We start from the raw sequence: 22,514 nt of genomic DNA on the forward strand, positions 1-22,514 counted from the left end.
GTAGGTTTAAAGTTCTATATTGCGACTAAGTAACAAAAAGGGGGAAAAAATGAAAAAAATTTGTAATAAAAAAAACAAAAGCATACAATAAAGTATAAAGAAACTGAAAGAAAATATATTTCACACCACTAAAAATGTTGTTTTATGTAAACATGAACGTGAACAAAAAAAAAAAGTACACTGCATCCGGAACAGCCCAAGCTATAACACTGCACAACAACCTGTACAACGGACGCCATAAAGAATAGATTAAAAACACTGCAAATTGGAGCTTTTTCATTTTATGGATACACACAAAATGGAATAAAAAGTAATCAACAAGTTGTATAGAGAAAAAAATGGTATCACTGAAACATTTCGTTTTCAATGAATGCGGCCCAATAACTTGAATTTTTTTCTACGTACGACCCATTTAGTTGGCCAAATTTGAGACCCCTGTGGTCTAGTGGGTGAACAATCAGTGTACTTGTACCCATTAGTATGTCTTAATCCGGGCACCATGTTGATGGCCTTTTTATTGAGGTTATAATAGTGACTTCTCTTTATATGAACTGTAAAAAGCCTAAACACCGTGCAATAATGACACAAAGAAGCAATTATTTAGGAACCACATTTATTTTATTCTGCAAGGTACATTTTAAATCATTTTATGAAATATTCTTTTAATTTAAGAAGCATTAAATCTCCCGTCTTACGTAACAAAAATAAAAGCCGAAAGTCACAACAGATGAGAAATGCAGATATGAAGCTAAATCAATACAATGCGAGTCTATGGATGTCCGATATAATGCTGCTAATCATTTCTCCGATATATAAAAGCGTTGTCTGCTATACACCCGATAACAAAAATGGTCAAATGTTCCTAAAACTGATAAGGGAAAAAATAAAAAGCTTCTAAAGGGTTTGTACCCGAAGTTAATGGGGTGATACAGGGAAGCAAAGTTATTTTCTGAATAGCAAAACTGCACGCAACTAACAAGAAGTTCCATATTTACCCTCCGCAGCACCCGATCCTCGCTGGCCAAATCTTCAACATATAGGAAGAGCCTTCTCGGCCCGTCACCGGCTGAGGCAGTCACCAGTGTAACCAGTGATCGGCTGAGCAGGCATTTGTGTCGTTTTCCGATGTGTTAAAGCAGAGAGCAGCTGGGACCGGGCATCGCGGAGGTGGATTGTGGCTTCATGTTATTGGTTTTATACAGACGGTGACATTTAGAAAATAATCCGACTTCCCTGGAGCGCTCCTTAATGAGGGGGAATTGCGACAAATGTTACTCCTAATGGGGCAGAAGGACAGGAGGCGCATTCTGACTCGGCTCCTTCATGTTGCCGCAGATCTACATCTATAGGACGACTGATGGAAATCTGCTCCATTGGGCCAAACTCTTCTTGCTCGCGCTCCTGACTGTGGACTCTTCGAGCTGCTATATTGGACTATTTAGACTGATACAAGAAGAAGCAGGTGCGATTTCCATTGTGAACACCCCTCTTTCTACATCATCTTTATCATTTCTACCTCCGGTGAAGAAGATTAAAATTAAAATGTTATTTTATCCAATGTTTTTAACAAGTGTCAAAAAAATATTTCAAAAACACAAAACCCAAATATTTTCAGCAAATGTACTTAATTAAAATATTCCCTTTAACCTGCAGATATCGCAGAGCAGCGAGATACACGGAACATTTATTGCTCCCTACACATTAATAAAAGCCTTGGGGTGAACGTCGGGTAAATCCTCCTATTTGTGTTAGAGACAGAACAGTTAGAAGCTGAGATTTGAATAAAACAGATATGATCCAGATTACTGCGACAAAAACCCTGTAAGAAAAATATAAAAGAAAAATTAATAATCCCTTCAGCCTATGTTTAAGGGAAAGTTATTAATTATTTAAGGAAATTACTTTGTCATGTCCTTAAATGAAAAGACGATTTAAGCCTATAAGAATAATACGTGGTGCAGTGGAAGGACGTGCGCAGTTTGTTTTTACATTTTCCTTTTGCAAATGGTTTTACATAATCTACTAATATTTTGTGCCTTGTATGCAAAACAATGTGCAGATATAGTTACAGACTACATGAAACACTGCGGACAGTCTAAGGCTGCAGTCATGTGTAATTCTCTGCTTTCCTATCACTTTTTTATAATGTACAGGTGTAGAAAGGGATGATCTATGGTCAATGGTCAGTAAATATATTAGGCAGCAGGACCGGGGTCTGATCTCGGAGATTACCTTCTTAGTTATTCACTAAGGAATCCTTCAAACTCTGATCTGTGTAAATATCACACTTTCTAGGCTACGTCCAGATGGACAAACATAAAAAATTATGATGTGAATCCATCTGAAATATCCGCACCAGATTTCACATAAAAAATAACTTTATTGTTCAGATTAAAAACATAAGTTGCAAAAAGCAGCAGCAAAACATTATTAAAACCATATACAAGAATGGTAGAGAATGGTCAGAAACCCATAAAGGCAACAGGTTTCTGCTAATAACCAAGAAAAATTATCTTTCACAATTGGTGCAGAATCCAACCAGAGGAGCAGCACTTTTAGACCTAATACTATCTAATAGACCTGACAGAATAACAAATCTGCAGGTGGTTGGGCATCTAGGAAATAGCGACCACAATATTGTGCAGTTTCACCTGTCTTTCACTAGGGGGACTTGTCAGGGAGTCACAAAAACACTGAACTTTAGGAAGGCAAAGTTTGACCAGCTTAGAGATGCCCTTAATCTGGTAGACTGGGACAATATCCTCAGAAATGAGAATACAGATAATAAATGGGAAATGTTTAAGAACATCCTAAATAGGCAGTGTAAGCGGTTTATACCTTGTGGGAATAAAAGGACTAGAAATAGGAAAAACCCAATGTGGCTAAACAAAGAAGTAAGACAGGCAATTAACAGTAAAAAGAAAGCATTTGCACTACTAAAGCAGGATGGCACCATTGAAGCTCTAAAAAACTATAGGGAGAAAAATACTTTATCTAAAAAACTAATTAAAGCTGCCAAAAAGGAAACAGAGAAGCACATTGCTAAGGAGAGTAAAACTAATCCCAAACTGTTCTTCAACTATATCAATAGTAAAAGAATAAAAACTGAAAATGTAGGCCCCTTAAAAAATAGTGAGGAAAGAATGGTTGTAGATGACGAGGAAAAAGCTAACATATTAAACACCTTCTTCTCCACGGTATTCACGGTGGAAAATGAAATGCTAGGTGAAATCCCAAGAAACAATGAAAACCCTATATTAAGGGTCACCAATCTAACCCAAGAAGAGGTGCGAAACCGGCTAAATAAGATTAAAATAGATAAATCTCCGGGTCCGGATGGCATACACCCACGAGTACTAAGAGAACTAAGTAATGTAATAGATAAACCATTATTTCTTATTTTTAGTGACTCTATAGCGACAGGGTCTGTTCCGCAGGACTGGCGCATAGCAAATGTGGTGCCAATATTCAAAAAGGGCTCTAAAAGTGAACCTGGAAATTATAGGCCAGTAAGTCTAACCTCTATTGTTGGTAAAATATTTGAAGGGTTTCTGAGGGATGTTATTCTGGATTATCTCAATGAGAATAACTGTTTAACTCCATATCAGCATGGGTTTATGAGAAATCGCTCCTGTCAAACCAATCTAATCAGTTTTTATGAAGAGGTAAGCTATAGGCTGGACCACGGTGAGTCATTGGACGTGGTATATCTCGATTTTTCCAAAGCGTTTGATACCGTGCCGCACAAGAGGTTGGTACACAAAATGAGAATGCTTGGTCTGGGGGAAAATGTGTGTAAATGGGTTAGTAACTGGCTCAGTGATAGAAAGCAGAGGGTGGTTATAAATGGTATAGTCTCTAACTGGGTCGCTGTGACCAGTGGGGTACCGCAGGGGTCAGTATTGGGACCTGTTCTCTTCAACATATTCATTAATGATCTGGTAGAAGGTTTACACAGTAAAATATCGATATTTGCAGATGATACAAAACTATGTAAAGCAGTTAATACAAGAGAAGATAGTATTCTGCTACAGATGGATCTGGATAAGTTGGAAACTTGGGCTGAAAGGTGGCAGATGAGGTTTAACAATGATAAATGTAAGGTTATATCACCATTACACACTGAACGGGAAACCACTGGGTAAATCTGACAGGGAGAAGGACTTGGGGATCCTAGTTAATGATAAACTTACCTGGAGCAGCCAGTGCCAGGCAGCAGCTGCCAAGGCAAACAGGATCATGGGGTGCATTAAAAGAGGTCTGGATACACATGATGAGAGCATTATACTGCCTCTGTACAAATCCCTAGTTAGACCGCACATGGAGTACTGTGTCCAGTTTTGGGCACCGGTGCTCAGGAAGGATATAATGGAACTAGAGAGAGTACAAAGGAGGGCAACAAAATTAATAAAGGGGATGGGAGAACTACAATACCCAGATAGATTAGCGAAATTAGGATTATTTAGTCTAGAAAAAAGACGACTGAGGGGCGATCTAATAACCATGTATAAGTATATAAGGGGACAATACAAATATCTCGCTGAGGATCTGTTTATACCAAGGAAGGTGACGGGCACAAGGGGGCATTCTTTGCGTCTGGAGGAGAGAAGGTTTTTCCACCAACATAGAAGAGGATTCTTTACTGTTAGGGCAGTGAGAATCTGGAATTGCTTGCCTGAGGAGGTGGTGATGGCGAACTCAGTCGAGGGGTTCAAGAGAGGCCTGGATGTCTTCCTGGAGCAGAACAATATTGTATCATACAATTATTAGGTTCTGTAGAAGGACGTAGATCTGGGTATTTATTATGATGGAATATAGGCTGAACTGGATGGACAAATGTCTTTTTTCGGCCTTACTAACTATGTTACTATGTTAGTTACCTGGATGCCTGATTAGATGTGCGTCCATTCTCTACCATTGTTGTATATGGTTTTAAATGGTTTTAATCTTTTTTTGTTGCTGCTCTTTGCCACTTATGTTTTTAATCTTACCAATATATCTAAGTTTTTATGGAATACTGCAAGCGCTGACTTCTGCATGGATCTACCTACATTTGTACAGAGGGCTTTCTGCCATCCTCCGGCAGGTGAGCTTGTTTGTTACTAATATAATGTGTTACATGCAAATTTCATTGCCGACTTTGGTGCAGATTTTACTTTTATTTCACAAGAGATTTGCTGTGGATTTGGAAATTTGCCACATGCTCATTATTACAACTTATTTATTTTTTTATGCTGTGAGTGAATGCAGTTTGTTAAAAGCACATTCACTTCTATTATCCCGCACTTTGTTGCAGTATTTAGGTGCGGATTCCGGAACCAAATGTTTTAAAAAAATATCTGAAGTGTGACTCTACCCAAAGAGTTTTTACTGCTGCCATAAAATGGATAAAGTGACCGGTCTGGATGTCCGCAGCCGATCACAGCCACCTCCTATTGTACAGAAGATGCAGGTTACTAACATGGCAGGAGTAATTGGTCGTCTATTTTAAGGGCAAAGATGAACACTGGTCTACAGGTCTGTAAGGAAAGTGTAACCTGATATGTGAATTATAACAGTACTGTATGGGGTAAATTACTTTGATGGGGAATGTGGTATTCTGTTTATAAACAATCTGAATGTTTCCATCAGTTTTCCTCTGTTCACATTTATGGGGAAGTTGGAAGAGGTAATTACAGGGTGTTGGACGCCATTACAGGGGTATTGAGGTCTCAGGCATTGACTCAACTACGACCTCAGCTCAAATATATCCCTACTGTAATGTGAAAGATTCTGATTGTCATTCAAAGGTTTCATTATAAAGTAGGTTATGAATCTTCAAGAAAATGTCTAACATGAGCTGTCACGTCTAATATGTAAATAATTTTTGATAATCAATCAATAACTTATCAGTGGAAGTCCAACCAACTGACCCCCGAAGTTCCCTAAAAGCACTAGGAGAACATCAGAGCCCATCCTGTGGCTTTCATGCCTTTCTTTTACTTCATTCATTCTTTCTAATGCTATTTTTTAATTTTACAACATTTTATATTTATTTATACCTGACTTTTATTTACGACTGTATCTGAGATTAGCAATAAAATGCGCTGTCTATACTGCTCCATATACAGATCACTAACAGCCATGGAATATTAGCAGACATATATATTACCGTTACTAATAATCAGCATACAGAGACCACAGGAGACGTCATTTCTACAGCGGTCTATCTTGACATAAGAAATCTCTCCAACGTCATGGGTTCCCCATCAACCATATGAATGTAGAAGCCTAAGGGCTCATACTCACCTGCGAGAAACTCGGATGAGTCTCGCATGTTAATACCCGGCGCTGCTGCCGGCACTCAGATCGGAGCATGCGGCCGCATAGGAATACATGGACCCGCACACTCCGCTCCTGAGTGACGGAGGCAGCCCGGATGAGCCCTTAGGCTGCGTTCACACGATGAACGTTGGCGAGTTTTTAATGTCGCAGACACTTTAGATCATAATATGTAAAGAAAGTATTCATGTTCACTTTGTTGTGTTTTCTTTCATTATGTACAGTATATGCTTATTTTATTACATTTGTTTTTCTGGAACATTCTCTGTAAAATTCTGTCTCTTTGATGCTGATGATTCCAGGTTTTATGATTGTAGATCTCTTGCAGCATTATGTGTGATAATTTATCACTATTGTTGATTAATTCTATTCTGTCTTCCTGCAGTATGTCCACTGATGCTGGTGCGGTAATGCATCACCATCCACTGACATTAGCAAACAGGTGGATGGTGAATAGGGAAAGTGAAATATGCCAATTAGCAAATCTATTAATTAGTCCACCCCCTTCCAACACTAGTGAAACTAGTGAAGGGTATAAATAGGTCCGGGGGATCATACACCTGATGAAGGTTGGATAGCCGAAATGCGTTGTGTTTTTATTGCAATTTTTATTTAATATCCAAAAGCTCTTATATTCCTTGATTTAAATATTTTATTAATGCAAATAACTATCAAACTGTTTTTTTTTATAACCTTGGTATGAGAGTGGGAGCGCCCAGATCTTGTCTTTTTACTGTATCTACGTTGCTGGAACTGTAAGATGATGCGTTTTTGACACAGCGTGAAAAACTCACCAAAAGCTCATCTTGTAAACATCAATATCAGACCATTGGGAGTTAGACATCCCGCACCCAAGTCACCAGAAGTACATTGTTTATGGAGCTGGAACACCACAGCTTTGTACACCGTGTAGAGGCTGTTCTGCAGCTGAAGTGTATAGCGGCAGAGCTGCAGTACTGAAAACGGCCACTAAACAGCGCACAGAGCTATGATCCTCCAGCAGCTGCGCCAACGGGTATCAGCTGATCGGTGGTGACTATAGGGTTAGGCCATCACTGCGCTGATATTAATGACCAATCCTAACATTTTCCCGTTCTACTATTCATCATTACACAGATAAGATTATTATAGCTTATTTAAAGTCACAGAATAAGAAAGAAAAACTTTCGGAATTTGAAAATACATAAAAAAAAACAACAACAACAAAAAAAAAACAACTTACGCTCATTCTGATGTCCAGGAAACGAAGCTTGCACTAAAAACAAATAAATAATAATAAGTGTTTTTTTGTTATTCCTTTCTATTATAGCTACTATAATAAATGTTTACACTAATTGCTATTACCTTTTCTTCCTCTCATGTAGATGACGAGGCCGACGATAAAGAATACCAGTCCTAACACAATTCCCACAATCCCGGTTGCCATCTTGTTTTTAGCTGAATCTGATGACTCAGGGTCTAGAAAATAAAATGGACCAGTCAGTACTGAGGAGCAGTGCACGATGTTACCGAATATGGACTATTCTCCATTTTATAAACCATTCCTGATATAGTTATAGATTGACGTGTTCACTGTCAGTAATACAGCTACGTGTCTGGTCTGGGCCGATCTATGTAATATGATCAGAAGCTCCCGGCACCTTCGTACAGAGCAGGTGGTAAAGGCCTCCAGCCAAGATAATCTGTAATGGACCCCACCACCACAAGGTTTGTAAAGAAGAAATTTTTCCTTTATCATTTTTCATTTATACTGATTAGGCCGGCGTCACACTACGGGCAAGTACTATGCGAGAAAACATCGAATAGCACTCGGCCCAGTGTCAATCTATGGGGCAGCTCACATCACCATTTATTTTCTCGGGCGTAATTCAGCGTGCGCGTAAAATCGCAGCATGCTCCGATTGTCTGTTTTTTCCCGTCAAGATGGGGTGCAGAGCGTACAATAATGAGAAAAAAATGAACTTTTTTGAATTTACTAAATGGCTGCAATGAAACAAAGAGTGAAAAATTTATAGGAGTCTGAATAGTTTCTGTATCCACTGTAGATGTCAGTGACAAATACAATCAGCACCGTGTGTGTGCAAATTACTGTACATTTTTTTTAATCAAGTACTTTTTATTAAGGCATATATCCAAAATGTAATACAGTCTGACACAAACTTCAGACAGATACCAAAATTACAAAGCAGATTGATACATTTTCATTTAACATGAACTAGCCCCTTAAGGCTGCCGTCACACTATCAGTATTTGGTCAGTATTTTACATCAGTATTTGTAGCCAAAACCAGGAGTGGGTGACAAATACAGAAGTGGTGCATATGTTTCTATTATACTTTTCCTCTAATTGTTCCACTCCTGGTTTTGGCTACAAATACTGATGTAAAATACTGACCAAATACTGCGAGTGTGACAGCAGCCTTACCCCACCACCCTCTCCCTCCCCACCAAACCCCATCCCAATATCCTTTATTATCAAACTAGTACATCTCCTCTTGATAAATTTATACACAGCTTTACAAAAGCTCAGCCGTACAAGTACAATTTCTGCAGCGGTAATTAATAGTGATGAGCGAGTATACTCAGGTGACCTCCGAGTATTTGGGTGTGCTCGGAGATTTAGTTTTACTCGCCTCAGCTGCATGATTTGCGGCTGCTAGACAGGCTGAATACATGTGAGGAATGCCTGTTTGTTAGGGAATTCCCACATGTATTCAGGCTGGAAAATCACCTGAGCAACAATGCTACTCGCCCATCACTAGTAATTAACAGACTCCCAACCTACTCTGCAATAGCTCAACAGACACCACACCTGGACAATCCATCCATCCGCCCCACACATTTTCAAATTTTGTATGTTGACCTCTTTTAATGTAAATATTCCTTCCCATGAGGACAATAAAATGTATTTTATTCACAAACTCTTTTCCGACTGGTGGTTTTTCATCTAACCAATGCATCGCAATAAGCTTCCTAGCAGCATATAGCAATCTTGCAATAGCCAGTTTCCCACATTCATCCGTAGCATTATCATCCATACATCCCAGGAGGCAAGTCAGTGGGCTACGCACAATATTTACCCCATCACTTCTTGAATCAGATTGAGCACTTTAACCCAAAAGGTCTGAAGGCGAGAACACGACCCACATCATGTGTAGAAGGTCGGCTCCAACCTCAGAACATCTTGGACATTTTGAGTGCCCTTTCAGACCTGCCTTCATCATCCATAACGGGGTCCTGTAAACTCTATAGACTAAACATAAATAAATATAGCTGTGACACCCTTTTAGCCTCACTTAAAGAAACCTTGGGAATATATTGTAATATGGACTCCCACAGAGACTCCGATAAAGGACCCAGATCTGCCTTCCATTTTTCCCTCAACATTAACGGATGTCTCAGTAAAAAAGTGTCCAACAGGCCCCTGTACATCAAAGTCCCCCCTCAAATTCCTCCGAGGTCCTATGAGATTCAGCAAACTATCTGACTGCAAAACCACAAGTGACACTTTGTTTTGTTTATTTAGGGCAGGGGTGGGGAATCTTTTTTCTGCCAAGGGCAATTTGGATATTTATACCATCCTTCGGGGGCCGTACAAACTCCGCCCACACAGTACATCCTGACTCGGGCACTGGTGTCAGGATGTGATCTTTCATTGCATGCCCTTCAGTGTTCAGTAGTGAACACTGTGTGTGTGTGTTAACAGAGCAAGAAGAAATTAATGAGCTGGTGGCAATCAAAATACAGCTCCTTGCCCATGAATGCGGTCCCTGAGAATCTGCTCGGGGGCCTGATAAAAGGTCATCGAGGGCCGTAAATGGCCCTGGGGGCCTGAGGTTCCCCACCCCTGATTTAGGGCATGTCTCAGCTGAAGATACAGGAAAAACATCTTCTGGCTCAGAGGAAACTCATTCCTGAGCATTTCAAACGTTTTAATAACACCACCATTGAACAACTGAGACACGAACCGAATCCCAATAAGCCTCCAGGTACTAAACCTCCCGCAATCTCATGAGATCCGTCATTCTTAGAGGCAAACAAAATCGATGCATATTGCGTACATTCTGTCACCCCCTCCATTGTTTAATTTTCTGCCAAACTTTCCCCATCATAACTATGGGTGGGAATTTTCCTGGGTTCAATCTAAATCTACCCGCGTCCAAACTAACTAACAATGGACCCTTTCCCACTATGTATTCAGTGATTATCCCAGCTGATGTATTTTGGTTAGATTCTCCCCAGCCCACCATATGCTGACATTGAGACGCTATATAATATATCCAAGGGATAGGAATCGCAAAACCACCCTCGTCCTTTGATCTCTGCAGACGCTCTAATTTGATGCATGCCCGTCCACCCTTCCAAATCAGATCCCTAAATAGAGTATTAATTCTATAAAATTTCCTTTGTGCCAAACATACTGGGGCATTATGCAGTATATAGAGAAGCTGAGGCATAAGTATAATTTGGATCAGATTGACTCTACCTGCCACCGACAGGTATAGTTTCTTCCAAGCCCCAATCATCTGCTGAAATTTCCAAAGCAAAGGAGTCAGGATGAGCCGCACATAGTCCTCTATCTTAGCCGAAATTATAATACCTAAGTATTTAAAACTCAGAAACCATCCGTAAGGGAATCACAGGATCCACAGTCAAAGGAGCCGCCACGTCCAAGGGGAGCAACACAGACTTGTCCCAGTTAATAGATAATCCCGAAAGAGCCCCAAATTTAGTAATGCTATGCATAGCCACCCTCAAAGACTCCTGTGCATCTTCCAGAAATAATACAGTGGGGCAAAAAAGTATTTAGTCAGTCAGCAATAGTGCAAGTTCCACCACTTAAAAAGATGAGAGGCGTCTGTAATTTACATCATAGGTAGACCTCAACTATGGGAGACAAACTGAGAAAAAAAAATCCAGAAAATCACATTGTCTGTTTTTTTGTCATTTTATTTGCATATTATGGTGGAAAATAAGTATTTGGTCAGAAACAAAATTTCATCTCAATACTTTGTAATATATCCTTTGTTGGCAACGACAGAGGTCAAACGTTTTCTGTAAGTCTTCACAAGGTTGCCACACACTGTTGTTGGTATGTTGGCCCATTCCTCCATGCAGATCTCCTCTAGAGCAGTGATGCTTTTGGCTTTTCGCTTGGCAACACGGACTTTCAACTCCCTCCAAAGGTTTTCTATAGGGTTGAGATCTGGAGACTGGCTAGGCCACTCCAGGACCTTGAAATGCTTCTTACGAAGCCACTCCTTCGTTGCCCTGGCGGTGTGCTTTGGATGATTGTCATGTTGAAAGACCCAGCCACGTTTCATCTTCAATGCCCTTGCTGATGGAAGGAAGTTTGCACTCAAAATCTCACGATACATGGCCCCATTCATTCTTTCATGTACCCGGATCAGTCGTCCTGGCCCCTTTGCAGAGAAACAGCCCCAAAGCATGATGTTTCCACCACCATGCTTTACAGTAGGTATGGTGTTTGATGGATGCAACTCAGTATTCTTTTTCCTCCAAACAAGACAAGTTGTGTTTCTACCAAACAGTTCCAGTTTGGTTTCATCAGACCATAGGACATTCTCCCAAAACTCTTCTGGATCATCCAAATGCTCTCTAGCAAACTTCAGACGGGCCCGGACATGTACTGGCTTAAGCAGTGGGACACGTCTGGCACTGCAGGATCTGAGTCCATGGAGGCGTAGTGTGTCACTTATGGTAGGCCTTGTTACATTGGTCCCAGCTCTCTGCAGTTCATTCACTAGGTCCCCCCGCGTGGTTCTGGGATTTTTGCTCACCGTTCTTGTGATCATTCTGACCCCACGGGGTGGGATTTTGCGTGGAGCCCCAGATCGAGGGAGATTATCAGTGGTCTTCTATGTCTTCCATTTTCTAATTATTGCTCCCACTGTTGATTTCTTCACTCCAAGCTGGTTGGCTATTGCAGATTCAGTCTTCCCAGCCTGGTGCAGGGCTACAATTTTGTTTCTGGTGTCCTTTGACAGCTCTTTGGTCTTCACCATAGTGGAGTTTGGAGTCAGACTGTTTGAGGGTGTGCACAGGTGTCTTTTTATACTGATAACAAGTTTAAACAGGTGCCATTACTACAGGTAATGAGTGGAGGAAAGAGAAGACTCTAAGGCTATGTGCACACGTTCAGGATTTCTTGCAGAAAATTCCTGAGAATTCCGGACATTTTCTGCAAGAAATCCGCAAGAAAACCGCATGCGTTTTTGCCGCGATTTTGCCGCGGTTTTTTCCGGACACTTCCCAATGCATTTTGGAGTGGGAAATCCGCAAAAAAATAGAGCATGTCCGGATTTTGTGCGGTATGCGTTTTTTTTGCGGAAAAAAACGCATCATGTGCACAAAACATGCGGAATTCATTCTAAATGATGGGATGCTTATTGTATGCGGTTTTTTTGCGTTTTTATAGCGTTTTTATCGGGAAAAACCGTGAAAAAAACGCAACGTGTGAACACAGCCTTAAAGAAGAAGTTACAGGTCTGTGAGAGCCAGAAATCTTGATTGTTTGTTTCTGACTAAATACTTATTTTCCACCATAATATGCAAATAAAATGATAAAAAAAACAATGTGATTTTCTGGATTTTTTTTTCTCAGTTTGTCTCCCATAGTTGAGGTCCACCTATGATGTAAATTACAGACTTTTTAAGTGGTGGAACTTGCACTATTGCTGACTGACTAAATACTTTTTTGCCCCACTGTACATCGTCTACGTACAGGGCTGTTGTGAATTCAGCTTTTGGGCTCCCTCCGGTGGTTGTAGAGGGTAATGCAGTTGTGCCTGGACTGCAGGAGTGGACAGGTGTATCTACTAATTGCAAAACTGACTGGGGTATATAGCTTTGCGGGATCCTTTAGTCAATGCCAGTTGTCCATTGTTCTGGAAGGATTCTCTTCCCTGCTGGTCCCTCCAGTTTGCTGTGCTTTTCTACTAAGATAAGTCCTGCTTGGTTTTTGCTGTCCACCTGCTGTGGACTTTATAGTACTGTGCATTTTCATGTTTTTGTTTTGTCCAGCTTAGTCTGTGAAGGATTTCTTGCAGCCTAGATATTTCTCTGGAGATGCAGATATACCTCCCATGTCTTTAGTCAGATGTGGTGATCCGTATTTTCTGCGGTGGATATTTTCTAGTGTTTTTGTACTGACCGCATAGTACTGTTCTTTTCTTTCTTTTTAGCTAGTATGGCCTCCTATGCTAAAATCTGATTTCATATCTGCGTATGTTATTTCCCTCTCCTCTCACAGTCAATATTTGTGGGGGGCTATCTATCCTTTGGGGATTTTCTCTGAGGCAAGAAAGGTTCCTGTTTCTGTCTTTAGGGGTAGTTAGATCTTAGGCTGTGCCGAGGGGTCTAGGGAGTGTTAGGTACCCCCCACGGCTACTTCTAGTTGCGCTGCTAGTTCAGGGTTTGCGGTCAGTACAGGGACCACCTTCTCCAGAGTCCGTCCCATGCTGCTCCTAGGCCACCAGATCATAACAGTACAACTGGCCAACAATGAGTTAATTGCATCTCAGAAGAAGGGCGGAAAGCTTTTGAGCCATTTTTTTTTCTTTAGTCTGTTTGGTATTTTCCTCCCTCTTTACCTCTGGGTGGCTACGGAGTCTAGTATTAACATGAATGTTCAGGAGTTAGTTTCTCGGGTGGATCAGCTTGCTGCTAGGGTACAGGGTATTTCAGATTTCATTGTTCAAACTTCTGCCTTAGAACCTAAGATTCCCACTCCTGATTTATTCTTTGGTGACAGATCCAAATTTTTGAGTTTCAAAAATAACTGTAAACTGTTTTTTGCATTAAGACCCCGGTCTTCTGGTGATCCTATTCAACAGGTTAGAATCATCATATCTCTGCTGCGTGGTGACCCACAGGATTGGGCATTTTCCCTGGAATCTGGCAATCCTGCTTTGCTTAATGTTGATTCGTTCTTTCAGGCATTGGGGTTGTTGTATGATGAAAAAAAAAAAAAGGTATATACAAAATATATATAGAAAGGGATAAAATGTGATGTACTCACTTGTTATAGAATATAAGCTGGTTAGGGCAGCTGTATGGGAGTTTTAATGCTTGAAAAAGAATAGTATATGTACAATATGCTGAAAAAATAATAGAATGGTATTAGTAACGTGACTATAGGCTATATATGGTGTGCTGAGGATAATGAGGAGTACTTACTAGTCTCAAAAAAATTTTACGCAACCTAGCCCTAAAAAAATATTTCTTAAAAAAGGGTGAATCCCACCGTAATACTACATACACAACCCAAAACCCTATATCATCTGAATACATTCATACAAACCTCTCTCAACCATCCACTTTTAATCCCCTGAATGAGTATTCCAACTCATTCAGGGCTTTCGAAACACTAGTTTATTTTGTATATACCTATTTTTTTATTTTTTTTATTTTACATTATCTAGGTCTGGTGTACCCTTCATTTTATGCAGTTAGCGCGGAGATTATATTCTATTCTTTTCTAGTCTACTCATCCTTTACAGGTATACACAGAGCCTGTTTATATCTCCAGCGGCTTCTGCATTTCCACTTTACCCCTGTCGTTAGTGGTAAGCGCCAGTGGTATTTTTTCTGTTTGTTGTATGATGAGCCTAATTCTGTGGATCAGGCTGAAAAAATCTTGTAAGCCCTGTGTCAAGGTCAAGAAGCGGCAGAATTGTATTGCCAGAAATTTAGAAAATGGTCTGTACTGACTAAATGGAATGAGGATGCCTTGGCGGCAATTTTCAGAAAGGGTCTTTCTGAATCCGTTAAAGATGTTATGGTGGGGTTCCCCACGCCTGCTGGTCTGAGTGATTCTATGGCTCTGGCCATTCAGATTGATCGGCGTCTGCGCGAGCGCAAAGCTGTGCACCATATGGCAGTGTCCTCTGAGCAGAGTACTGAACCTATGCAATGTGATAGGATTTTGTCTAGAGCCGAACGTCAAACATTAAGGCGTCAGAATAGGTTGTGTTTTTACTGCGGCGATTCTGCTCATGTTATTTCTGATTGCCCTAAGCGCACTAAGAGAATCGCTAGTTCTGTTGCCATCAGTACTATACAACCTAAATTTCTGTTATCCGTGACCTTGATCTGCTCATTATCATCATTTTCTGTCATGGCATTTGTGGATTCAGGCGCTGCTCTGAGCTTGATGGACTTAGAATTTGCCAGACGTTGTGGTTTTCCCTTACAGCCTTTGCAGAACCCTATTCCTTTGAGGGGCATTGATGCTACACCGTTGGCTAAAAATAAACCTCAGTTTTGGACACAGCTGACCATGCGCATGGCGCCAGTCCATCAGGAAGATTGTCGTTTTCTGGTGTTGCATAATTTGCATGATGATATTGTGCTGGGTTTTCCATGGTTGCAGCTACTGTACATAATCCAGTGTTAGATTGGAAATCCATGTCCGTGACTAGTTGGGGTTGTCAGGGGGTTCATGATCAGGTTCCTTTGATGTCAATTTCCTCTTCCCCCTCTTCTGAAGTTCCTGAGTTTTTGTCTGACTTCCAGGATGTATTCGATGAGCCCAAATCCAGTTCCCTTCCACCACATAGGGACTGTGATTGTGCTATTGACTTGATTCCAGGTTGTAAGTTCCCTAAGGGCCGACTTTTCAACCTGTCTGTGCCTGAACATACCGCCATGCGGAGCTATATTCTAATAACCATGTATAAGTATATAAGTATATAAGGGGACAATACAAATATCTCGCTGAGGATCTGTTTATACCAAGGAAGGTGACGGGCACAATGGGGCATTCTTTGCGTCTGGAGGAGAGAAGGTTTTTCCACCAACATAGAAGAGGATTCTTTACTGTTAGGGCAGAGAGAATCTGGAATTGCTTGCCTGAGGAGGTGGTGATGGCGAACTCAGTCGAGGGGTTCAAGAGAGGCCTGGATGTCTTCCTGGAGCAGAACAATATTGTATCATACAATTATTAGGTTCTGTAGAAGGACGTAGATCTGGGGATTTATTATGATGGAATATAGGCTGAACTGGATGGACAAATGTCTTTTTTTGGCCTTACTAACTATGTTACTATGTTACTATATTAAGGAGTCTTTGGAGAAAGGGAATATTCGGCCATCTTCTTCACCGTTGGGAGCGGGGTTCTTTTTTGTTGCCAAGAAGGATGGCTCCTTGAGACCCTGTATTGATTATCTCCTCTTGAATAAGATCACGGTTAAATTTCAATACCTCTTGCCTTTGCTTACTGATTTGTTTGCTAGGATTAAGGGGTCTAGCTGGTTTACTAAGATTGACCTTCGAGGGGCATATAATCTTATTCGTATCAAGCAGGGTGACAAATGGAAAATTGCATTTAATACGCCCGAAGGCCATTTTGAATACCTTGTGATGCCATTTGGACTCTCTAATGCCCCATCTGTGTTCCAATCCTTTATGCATGATATCTTTCGGAGTTATCTTGATAAATTCATGGTTGTATATTTGGATGATATTTTGATTTTTTCCAATGATTGGGAGTCTCATGTGAAACAGGTCAGGATGGTATTTCAGATCCTCCGTAATAATGCTTTATTTGTGAAGGGGTCAAAGTGCCTCTTTGGAGTGCAGAAGGTTTTTTGGGTTTCATTTTTTCTCCCTCATCTATAGAAATGGATCCGGTTAAGGTTCAGGCCATTCATGATTGGATTCAGCCCACATCTGTGAAGAGCCTTCAGAAATTTTTGGGCTTTGCTAATTTTTATCGTCGTTTCATTGCCAACTTCTCCAGTGTGACGAATTGGTCCTCCGCGGCTGTTTCTGCCTTTCAGGAGCTTAAACGCCGATTTACTTCTGCCCCTGTGTTGCGTCAGCCAGATGTTTCTCTTCCATTTCAGGTTGAGGTTGATTGGGGCAGGGGCCGTGTTGTCTCAGAGGAATTCTAATGGTTCCTTGATGAAACTGTGTGCCTTCTTTTCTCTGAAGTTTTCGCCTGCGGAACGCAATTATGATGTCGGCAATCGGGAGTTGTTGGCTATGAAGTGGGCATTTGAGGAGTGGCGACATTGGCTTGAGGGGGCCAAGCACCGTATTGTGGTCCTGACCGATCATAAGAATCAAACGGCTGAATCCTAGACAGGCTCGATGGTCCCTGTTTTTCTCCCGTTTTGATTTTGTGGTCTCGTACATTCCTGGTACTAAGAATGTTAAGGCGGATGCCCTCTCTAGGAGTTTTTTTCCTGATTCCCCTGGGGTTCTTGAGCCGGTCGGCATTTTGAAGGAAGGGGTGATTCTTTCTGCCATCTCCCCTGATTTGCGACGGGTTCTTCAGGAATTTCAGGCTGATAAGCCGGACCGCTGTCCTGTGGGGAAACTGTTTGTTCCTGATAGATGGACTAGTAAAGTGATTTCTGAGGTTCATTGTTCTGTGTTGGCTGGCCATCCTGGGATTTTTGGTACCAGAGATTTGGTTAGTAGATTTTCTTTTGGTGGCCTTCTTTGTCACGGGATGTGCGTTCTTTTGTGCATTCCTGTGGGATTTGTGCGCGTGCTAAGCCTTGCTGTTCCCGCACTAGTGGGTTGCTTTTGCCATTGCCGGTCCCTGAGAGACCTTGGACGCATATTTCTATGGATTTTATTTCCGATCTTCCTGTTTCCCAAAGAATGTCGGTTATCTGGGTTGTCTGTGACCGATTTTCTAAGATGGTTCATTTGGTACCATTGCCTAAATTGCCTTCTTTTTCTGATTTGGTTCCGTTGTTTTTTCAGCATGTGGTGCGTTTGCATGGTATTCTGGAGAATATTGTGTCCAACAGAGGTTCCCAGTTTGTTTCCAGGTTTTGGCGGGCCTTTTGTGCCAAGCTGGGCATTGATTTGTCTTTTTCCTCTGCATTTCATCCTCAGACAAATGGCCAGACTGAGCGAACTAATCAGACCTTGGAGACCTATTTGAGATGCTTTGTGTCTGCTGATCAGGATGATTGGGTGGCTTTTTTGCCATTGGCCGAGTTTGCCCTTAATAATCGGGCTAGTTCGGCTACTTTGGTTTCGCCTTTTTTTTGTAATTTTGGTTTTCATCCTCGTTTTTCTTCTGGGCAGGTTGAGCCTTCTGACCTTCCTGGTGTGGATTCTGTGGTCGACAGGTTGCAGCAGATTTGGGCTTATGTGGTGGACAATTTGGTGCTGTCTCAAGAGGAGGCTCAGCGTTTTGCTAACCGTCGTCGGTGTGTTGGTTCCTGGCTTCGGGTTGGTGATTTGGTTTGGTTATCTTCCCGTCATGTTCCTATGAAGGTTTCTTCCCCTAAGTTTAAGCCTCGATTTATTGGTCCTGATAGGATTTCTGAGATTATTAATCCGGTGTCCTTTCGCCTGGCGCTTCCGGCCTCTTTTGCTATTCATAATGTCTTCCATAGATCTTTGTTGCGGAAATATGTGGAGCCCGCTGTTCCCTCTGTTGATCCTCCGGCCCCTGTGTTGGTCGATGGGGAGTTGGAATATGTTGTTGAGAAGATTTTGGATTCCCGTTTTTTCGAGGCGAAAGCTTCAGTACCTTGTCAAGTGGAAGGGTTATGGCCAGGAGGATAATTCTTGGGTTTCTGCCTCTGATGTCCATGCCGTTGATTTGGTTCGTGCCTTTCATCGGGCTCATCCTGATCGGCCTGGGGGCTCTGGTGAGGGTTCGGTGACCCCTCCTAAAGGGGGGGGGGGGGTACTGTTGTGAATTCAGCTTTTGGGCTCCCTCCGGTGGTTGTAGAGGGCAATGCAATTGTGCCTGGACTGCAGGAGTGGACAGGTGCATCTACTAATTGCAAAACTGACTGGGGTATATAGCTTTGCAGGATCCTTTAGTCAATGCCAGTTGTCCATTGTTCTGGAAGGATTCTCTTCCCTGCTGGTCCCTCCAGTTTGCTGTGCTTTTCTACTAAGATAAGCCCTGCTTGGTTTTTGCTGTCCACCTGCTGTGGACTTTATAGTACTGTGCATTTTCATGTTTTTGTTTTGTCCAGCTTAGTCTGTGAAGGATTTTTTGCAGCCTAGATATTTCTCTGGAGATGCAGATATACCTCCCATGTCTTTAGTCAGATGTGGTGATCCGTATTTTCTGCGGTGGACATTTTCTAGTGTTTTTGTACTGACCGCATAGTACTCTGTTCTTTTCTTTCTTTTTAGCTAGTATGGCCTCCTATGCTAAAATCTGATTTCATATCTGCGTATGTTATTTCCCTCTCCTCTCACAGTCAATATTTGTGGGGGGCTATCTATCCTTTGGGGATTTTCTCTGAGGCAAGATAGGTTCCTGTTTCTGTCTTTAGGGATAGTTAGATCTTAGGCTGTGCCGAGGGGTCTAGGGAGTGTTAGGTACCCCCCACGGCTACTTCTAGTTGCGCTGCTAGTTCAGGGTTTGCGGTCAGTACAGGGACCACCTTCTCCAGAGTCCGTCTCATGCTGTTCCTAGGCCACCAGATCATAACACAGGGCTATCTTCTCATCACGACTTTCATATCTATATCCCTTTATGTCCCTATCCCTCCGTATCGCCGCCGCCAAAGGCTCTATAGCAATCGCAAACAGCAGAGGAGACAAAGGGCACCCCTGCGCGTTCCCCTCTACAAAGGAAAATCCTTAGACACGCCATTCACCCGTACCCAAGCTCTCGGAGACGCGTTTAACAGCTGCACCCAACTTATGAGTTTCTTCCCAAAACCCATAGCCCTCAGGGCCGCCCACAAATACCACCACTCCACACTATCAAACGCCTTAGCAGCTTCCAGAGACACCACAACCCTCCGGCCCTCATTATCCGATGTTGCCTGCATATTAAGAAACAATCGCCTGAGGTTATGTGCTGTAGAACTATTGGGCATAAACCCGGATTGATCTCTATGTATTGTTGTCGTTATTACTTTATTTAGGCGGTTAGCCAACATCTTAGCCAAGATTTTAACATCTGTCGTTAACAGCGAGATTGGATGATAAGAGGCTGGATCTATCGGATCCTCACCCTGCTTCGGCAGCACAACAATTATTGCCTCTCACATGGACCGTGGCAGCTCCCCCTCCACCAAACCATCACCATACATTTCCAGCAAAGCAAGAAGAAGCGTCTCTCTATATTTGTTATATTGTTATATACCTCTCCCCGGATCCCATCCACCCCTGGGGCTTTATCATTAGGCATAGAGGCCAGTGTGGAATCAAGTTCCTCCAAATTAAATGGCTCCTCAAGAAGCCCCTGTCATCCGCCGAGAGTCTGGGGAGCTGTATTTCCGCCAAATAACCATCCATCTCCTCCTCTGTTGGCCACACCTGTGACTTGTAAAGATCTGAATAATACTCCATTACTCCATTATCACCTCCAAAATTGCCCCGCTACCACTATGTTCATACCCATCCCTTCCCCTCAGTGCAGCTATATGTGTAGAATCTCTCTGTGCTGCCACTATCCTAGAAAGAAGATGGCTCGCCCTATCCCCCTCCTCAAAATATTTAACATTTTGAAACATTCTCTTGCGTTCTGACACTTTCATTGCCATCTGACACACTCTAGTCTGCGCTTCTTTTAACTTTCCCTGTGCCTCTGGGGACTAATCGTTGATTAATGCCTCCTCTGCTTCCTCCAATTCTCTAATCAACATCTGATCTTTCTTGCCAGTTTCTGCTTTTACCCGGGATATCTCCTTAATGCAGAGCCCTCTAAAATAAGCCTTCATAGCTTCCCAAACCATCAAAACCAGCGCCGTCCCAGCATTAATTATAAAGTACTCTCTATTATCGCCCACTATATGTCCGTCCAGGTCAATAAGTTGTAACCAGAACGGATTCAGCCTCAACATGCACCCTCCAGCAGGCGAAGAGCCGACTCCCTCAAGTGTCACACTCATGGGGGAATGATCCGATATCGTTCTAGCCATGAATGTTACTTCCCCAACATCTGAGTATTGCCCAATGCCAGGTCAATCCTCGACAAAGATGCAAAGGAGGACGAGAAACAGGAATACTTATATACACCAGGATGTGAAATCCCCCATAAATCATGCAAAGCAGTTTCCTTCAGGACCCCTCCAAATTGTGTAGAATTACCTCCCGGTCTCAACGGCTCCCGCCTGCCCCTGTCCCAATGTGTGTCTGGAATGTTATTAAAATCACCCATAATCAGAAATGGTACCCCAGGGTTTCATCCATTATCTCTAGAACTCTGTAAAGTAGTCTCCCACAGTATGGTGGTGGGATATATTGACACCAGCCACATCAAGGATCCATACAATTTACAAAGTAGGCACACAAATCTACCCGTCTGGTCTGTAGTCACTCTATGATACTCAAAAGGTTCCCCAGCACAAATGAGAATACTGACCACCCTAGAATATGTTGAATGTGTGGCATGATATCCCGCCTGTACCCATCTCTTAGCTAGAAAATGTGTTCTCTCTTTAACCATGTGAGTTTCCTGCAAGCAAATCACTGACGGCTTGGCATCACACAAAAACTTAACCACAGCTTGCCGTTTCACACCAGACGCCAAGCCCCTGACATTCCAACTCATCACTCTCATTCTTCCCGACATTTTCCCTCCTCAGTACATATTGCCCCGCATTCTTTCATCCAAGTACAGCTGAAGCCATAACAACAGTGATCAGAGTGACGTAGATTGTATAAGTGTTTTTCCCCCTCTCCCCAAACAGCAAAAAACTTCTCCCCGCAATACTCAATCCCATATTTCCATTTCCTCCTAAAAAGGAGGAGAGAGCGCACTTTATCCAAAACAAAACACAAAGGGGGAGGATCTGATGATCAAAAAGTTCAAAAGATTGCAAATATAAAAAATACTTCATTAATAGATAATACACAATGAAAGAGGATATTGCACTGACTGTGAGACGCACATAAACGCTAGGGGCAGGCAATATCCAGGTGGACCCTGATTTCAGGCAAAATAGATTAAATAATAAATGCTTGCATCACAAGTATGGGAGCACATGATAGACAGACAATGTTGCATAATAGCAACATATATTATCAAATGATATTAAAATAAAGTTTACATGTCTCCAAAGACAGTATTACTGCCAACTAGTACATATATGATCTGTTCAGTCAGAGGCCTAATCTCATGGCTGCAGCATGAAGTAGTAAAGTGCTATAATGCTGAGGTATATGATCAATGTGATGAAAAAGTTCATTAATGTGTAATCCGCACTATTACCTGTCAGATGACATCAGTGG

At 42.0% G+C, this 22,514-nt stretch overlaps 1 protein-coding gene across 1 annotated transcript in view; it reads right to left on the reverse strand.

Annotated features, from left to right (window-relative positions):
• Nucleotides 1–596: 596 nt before the first annotated feature.
• LOC138661533 (H-2 class II histocompatibility antigen, E-S beta chain-like) overlaps nucleotides 597–22,514 on the reverse strand; it is a 194,729-nt gene continuing 172,811 nt past the window's right edge. Inside the window, exons 4-6 of the mRNA XM_069746317.1 lie at nucleotides 7,666–7,779; nucleotides 7,544–7,576; nucleotides 597–1,819 (exon numbers count right to left, since the gene is read on the reverse strand). Of these exons, the coding sequence (XP_069602418.1) occupies nucleotides 1,803–1,819; nucleotides 7,544–7,576; nucleotides 7,666–7,779 (164 nt within the window). The 3' untranslated portion in view covers nucleotides 597–1,802. The remainder of the gene's footprint in view (nucleotides 1,820–7,543; nucleotides 7,577–7,665; nucleotides 7,780–22,514) is intronic.

This window comes from Ranitomeya imitator, chromosome 2 (assembly GCF_032444005.1).
Source record: "Ranitomeya imitator isolate aRanImi1 chromosome 2, aRanImi1.pri, whole genome shotgun sequence".
Classification (NCBI taxonomy): domain Eukaryota; kingdom Metazoa; phylum Chordata; class Amphibia; order Anura; family Dendrobatidae; genus Ranitomeya; species Ranitomeya imitator.